Source organism: Coturnix japonica, chromosome 5, assembly GCF_001577835.2.
Source record: "Coturnix japonica isolate 7356 chromosome 5, Coturnix japonica 2.1, whole genome shotgun sequence".
Lineage (NCBI taxonomy): Eukaryota > Metazoa > Chordata > Aves > Galliformes > Phasianidae > Coturnix > Coturnix japonica.
Window position 1 is genome coordinate 15,910,291 of NC_029520.1, and position 5,429 is coordinate 15,915,719.

At 48.6% G+C, this 5,429-nt stretch overlaps 1 protein-coding gene across 1 annotated transcript; it reads right to left on the reverse strand.

The window, feature by feature from the left end:
- Nucleotides 1-374: 374 nt before the first annotated feature.
- On the reverse strand, nt 375-2,319 carry KCNJ11 (potassium inwardly rectifying channel subfamily J member 11). Its single transcript, XM_015864127.2, has one exon. It carries the CDS (start codon nt 2,243-2,245, stop codon nt 1,052-1,054), a length of 1,194 nt encoding a protein of 397 aa, XP_015719613.1. The 5' UTR covers nt 2,246-2,319; the 3' UTR covers nt 375-1,051.
- Nucleotides 2,320-5,429: the final 3,110 nt, after the last annotated feature.

Here is a 5,429-nt window from a genome sequence, read left to right on the forward strand (position 1 = left end):
GGAGAGACCACGCTGTCCTGCACAGCCCCCCTTCCCGCTGCACAAACCTCCGCTGCTTTTGCACAAGGGAAAGGAGTAAAAGCTTTTGTCTGCCGCATGCAGATACAGCCCAGGATTCAGCACTGCCCTCCCATTCAAAATACCGGATCCTATTTATAGTCCCTCATTCTCTAGCAGAGTTCACTCCGACCTAAAGCAGAGATTCATTTCTTGCTGGGTGTCCCCATTGCTATGTGAGAGGGGAATGTTGCTTCTCATTTAGACAATTAGAACACAGAATGTTTCCTATTTATCTTTAGCCCCAGTGGCACGTTTTCTGCTGTTCTTTTTTGGGGAAAGCGATGCTTGCTATCAAAAAGACACAGCCCAAAAGGTACACTTGACTGTTTTATTTTGGAAGTGTAAAGGGTTTTAAAATAAGCAAAAGGAAATATTCAAATACATTTCATACTGCATGTGGTAGGAGTGGCTCCATACAATACAATATGGATGCAGCAAACCCAGCCGTTTATTTAAGACATTGAGTATAACAGCACAGACAGTCCCAGATCTGCTCTCGTGTCGCACTGCACTGCCCGACCTTCTTGTTACCGTCTAAATTCAGCCTGCTTCATTAATTATTAATACTTTATTTCTCGATATTGATTGTTCAAGTTAGAAAGGAGCAGTTAAAAACTACCGACTTTAAGACAGGCTCTGCAAGACCCCAGAACTGCCATCTCTGAGGATACAGAAACACTTGTTTTTTGAGTAGACATGTAGTTACCTAGAGATTAATCAATGCAGAATGATCGTGCAACCCAGCATGACAGTTGGAACCGAAATTTAAAGCTGCAGATTGGGATTTTCCTACTTTCAGTGCTGCCTGGAATCTCTCACCTTTAAAAAAATATAATTAGCTGTACATTTATCCCGCAATAAATAACAGCAGAACATACCTTGTGCTACCAACCTGAAGGTTTTAAAAAAGTCATAGAGGCCACCTCAGTGTTTTGAGTTTATGAGATCATTCAGACACAAAGCCCTAACACAGTTTCCCAGTCAAAAGGCATCAGGAAGGCTCATCGGATATGGTAAACTTGGGCTTTAGCTTGACAGATCTCTTCCTTATGGTACTTCTAGGGGAAAATGGCACGGAGTCCATAATGCTCTTGTCCTCCTCCAGCTGCCTGGCGGTGCACGAAGGGGTGGGCACTTTCACCGTGTTACCAAATTTAGAGTAGTCCACAGAGTATCGCCCATCTTCCTCCGCCACGATGGGCACGAACCTCTGGCCCCAGAGGATTTCATCTGCCAGGTAGGAGGTTCTGGCCTGAGTGGTGATGCCGGTCGTCTCCACCACCCCTTCCAAGATGACGATGATCTCCAGGTCCTCGTGGTGGTGAAGGTTCGTGGGGGAGATGTCGTAGAGGGGGCTGTTCTTGTCTATCACATGGTAGATGATGAGCGGGGACACGAGGAAGATGCTGTTGCCCCCTACGGGGTTCTCCATCTGGATGTCGATCTGGTTAAGGGGCACCACTTCCCCCTCCAGGCTGGAGGTCTTCTTCACCACCTGCATGCGGATGGTGGCACTGATGATCATGCTCTTCCGGAGGTCGCCCACCCTCAGCATGAAGCACAGCTTGCCATCCCGGAGGGCGATGACAGCATGCTTGCTGAAGATGAGGGTCTCGGCACGGCGGTGGGCTTGTGAGGTCTTCATGAAGATGCAGCCCAGCATTATGGCGTTGATCACCAGCCCCACAATGTTCTGCACAATCAGCACCAGGATGGCAGCAGGGCACTCCTCCGTCACCATGCGTCCTCCAAAGCCGATCGTCACCTGCACCTCGATGGAGAAGAGGAAGGCGGAGGTGAAGGAGTGGATGCTGGTCACGCAGGGCACAAAGCTGTCCGGCACCTCCGTGGCCGGGCTGCGCTGCAGCCGGGTGCCGTGGTCCAGGTCTCCGTGGGCGAAGGCGATGAGCCACCAGACCATGCCGAAGAGCAGCCAACTGCAGAGGAAGGACATGGTGAAGATGAGCAGCGTGTGGGGCCACTTGAGGTCCACCAGCGTGGTGAAGACGTCCTGGAGGAACCGGCCCTGCTCCCGGATGTTTTTGTGGGCCACGTTGCAGGCGCCGTTCTTGCCCACGAAGCGCGCTCGCCGCTCCCGGGCGCGGTACCGGGCGTGATCCGGCACATCCTCGGCGAGCCGGGTCAGCACGTACTCCTCGGGAATGATCCCCTTCCTCGACAGCATGGCTCCCCGACGCCACTCCGCCGCTCAGCGCCGCCCCATGCCCGCTGCCAGCCGGGGGCGGGGGCGGCGGCCGCGCCACGGGGCCGAGCGGGCGAACGGCGCCGCCGCAGCCCCCGCCGCAGCCGGACCCGGCAGAGCGGCAGCCGAGATGTGACGGGCCGGGATGCGGCCACCAGGGGGCAACCAGGAGGCCGAGACGGGGCCCAGCCCGAGAGTCGGCGTGCGCGGCCGGGATTGAGAGGTCGCGGCCTCGGGAAGGCGGCCCCCGGTGTAAGGGCTAACCGGAGACATGGGGAAGCGCGGTTCTCCGCCTCAGGGCAGCTCGCAGCGGTTTCCAGCATTTTAAAGCGACCGTAAAGAGGCTTTGCTCCATCACTCGGCACTTCACAGCGGTGACGATTCGCAGTCTCTTACAGTGATGGAAATAGTTACACAAGAGGCTGCTGTGCCTTTGGTGCCTTTTCCCCCCTTCTTTTCTCATCGTCTTGTTCTGTGCCTTATCCTCCAGAGGGCGGCAAGTGCATGGATATAGAATCAAAAAGATGCGTCTGGGGGACAGGTTTAGGGAACGTGGTTGTTAGGAAGAAGTTCTTTACATTAAGGGTGGTGGGGCACTGGCACACGTTGTGCAGAGAGGTGGTGAATGTCCTGTCGCTGGAGACATTCAAGGTCCAACTGGACAGGGCTCTGAGCACCTGATCTAATGTAGGTGTCCCTGCTCACTGCAGAGCAGTTGGACCAGGTGGCCTTTAATATCCATTCCAACTCAAATGATTCTGTGATTGTAACATGGAACAGAATGGTGAACCGCTTCATATTCTGGTGCCAGGGATGACCCATGCAGCCCAGTGCAACAAGGAGTGTTGTATGAACATACCACCCTGGGTTTCGGAATCCCAAACTCTAATGAGCTAGAATGGTGTTTCCTTGTTTCCACTTCTGTTCTTTATTGGGACTCTAATTTTCCACTTACCTCCTCTTCCCTTCACTTCATGTTGGCTGAGATAGGACAGCAAAACAAGTGGCTTCTGTTGGAGGATTTCTAGAGCAGAATGAAAGAAGCCCCGTCTTTGTGGATCGAGTGACAGATACTTAGAAAAGTGACAGATCTTCAGCGTGAGCCAACATATTTGTGTTAAGTACTGGAGGACAAATAAGGCCCATGGGAAAAATCCCACACTTGATGGCTGTGTATGGAATCCAGAGGGGCAGTCATGAGGGATAAGGCTTTCAACCCCCAAAATAGGTTTTACATTTTAAAACTTTTTTTTTTTCTTCTTTGATTTTTCCTAATTGTCATGACTATTCCTAATTGACTTTTCCTGATTTAAATAACCATGGTAAAACTAGGGAATAAAGCTATCAAGACTTCTGTTAATTTATGGGAGACAGCAGGGTGGAATAAGCCCGACTTTCATCCCCACAGGCATTCCATCCCAACACCTTTGGGACTGAACCAAGTCCCAAATGAATGAGTCTGGATGGAGCAGCTCCCCCACCCCATAATGCTGCTCTGGGGCTGCCTTGCTCCCATTTCAGTACAGCACTTTGCTTTATTGCCATGCTAACATATTTGTGAGTCTGATGACTTCTGAACCATCTATATTAAAGCTAAATGTTTAATGACTCATTAACAGAAGCGAGCCTTCCATATTCTGGGGCTTTATGGATCCCACCAAAGAATCACTTCCTTGGAGATGGCTCCTGGTCACTGTTGAGGCTTCAGGCCTTTGGAGATAGGACTTGATCCCATATAAAGGGACTAGGTAAAAATAGACTAAGGAAACATGCAGCGTGTTCGAGCCAAGTGGTGGCTAAGAGGCATCTGTGTTCACACATTTACCCAGTAGCATTGTACCATTAAGAAGATACATAATCTTTGGGCATGAACTAATTCTCCCACTCTATTTTCCCTGCCCTGCAAGGAAAGCTACCTGTCTCTAGTTTCCTCCCCCCCTTGCCCTAGTGGATGCTTGGTGCCTCAGGGTGAACACATCCCAGTAGTTCAGCAGCTGTTCTTTTCTTTGAAGCTGCCCAGCAAAATGATTCCCTGGAAGAAGTCCTCTCTCAACAGCCTATTTTCTCTCTTCACCTACAATTGCAATGATAGAGCTCAAGTATTTTATCTGCATTACTGTATTCTGCCTCCCCACTTCTATCATGAGCATAGTATTAGTACAAGCCACATTCCCTGTTCTCTGTGCCCAGTTTAAAGTCCTTAGATAGCACACAAGTAATGGAATCATGGAATTATCTGGGTTTGAACTGACCTTTCAAATCACTGTGTCCAATCATCAAAATGACCTATTGAATCCCACCACTAAACCACATCCCCTGTGAAACTGGTAACAACTCTTATACAGCAGCAACAGTTCTTCCATTTCCCTGCTCCCTGCTGTGGTTTTAGAAGAGAAGTAATGCATTCTAAATATCATGTATCCCTCCAGAACAAGGAGATGTGTGCATCTAGAAATATTGTTAAAAACAGCATCCATATGAATTCATTTGGCTCAAGAAGAACAACAAGAACACACATCCAAAAATCGACACCACCACCAAAAAAAACATCAAAAGAAAGCAACTAAACCAATCCACATCCAATTCCCAAATGCTGAGTTATTCAAAAAGGAGAAAAGGACAAAAGAAAAAAAAAAAAGATGTGAAACAAAAGTTGCTGTGAAGAAAATACCAGTGAGCAATTCCTTTTCATCTCTCATTGCAACACTGCCATTTTAATTGCTAGAATGAACGTTACAGTAGAGTGATAGGGCAGGAGCAGCTGTCCAGTTAATCTAGGATAATTTCAGTGATTACAACTTATCTTAAGTGTATATAATTCACTGGTAGGGATCACAGTGAATCCAGAAAGAGTATGGGTGGGCAAAGTATGTGAAAGGAGGAGAGAATGAGTCAAGTCCCCACGGCTCTGAGCTACAGTGAAAGGTTTAATGCTTTTTGTTTACCATCTCTGGAGGGATAATTTAGAGGTTAACCGCAGTATCTGGAAATAGCGTGCATTAAATACTGATGCTTCATCACAGCCTCTCTCCTCTTAGCTTCCTCGCTATTTGGGAGGGAGTCTGGCCCTTGGGAATCAGTCTAATATAATTCAATAGGGGTAGATGCAAGTCAGCTGAAGAAAACCTAAAGGAATCAAATTGTGATTAATTTTTTAAAGACGTTA

Excerpts from the sequence above, each read along its gene's own strand:
- KCNJ11 (XM_015864127.2), bottom strand. The coding sequence starts at position 2,245 with ATGCTGTCGAGGAAGGGGATCATTCCCGAGGAGTACGTGCTGACCCGG.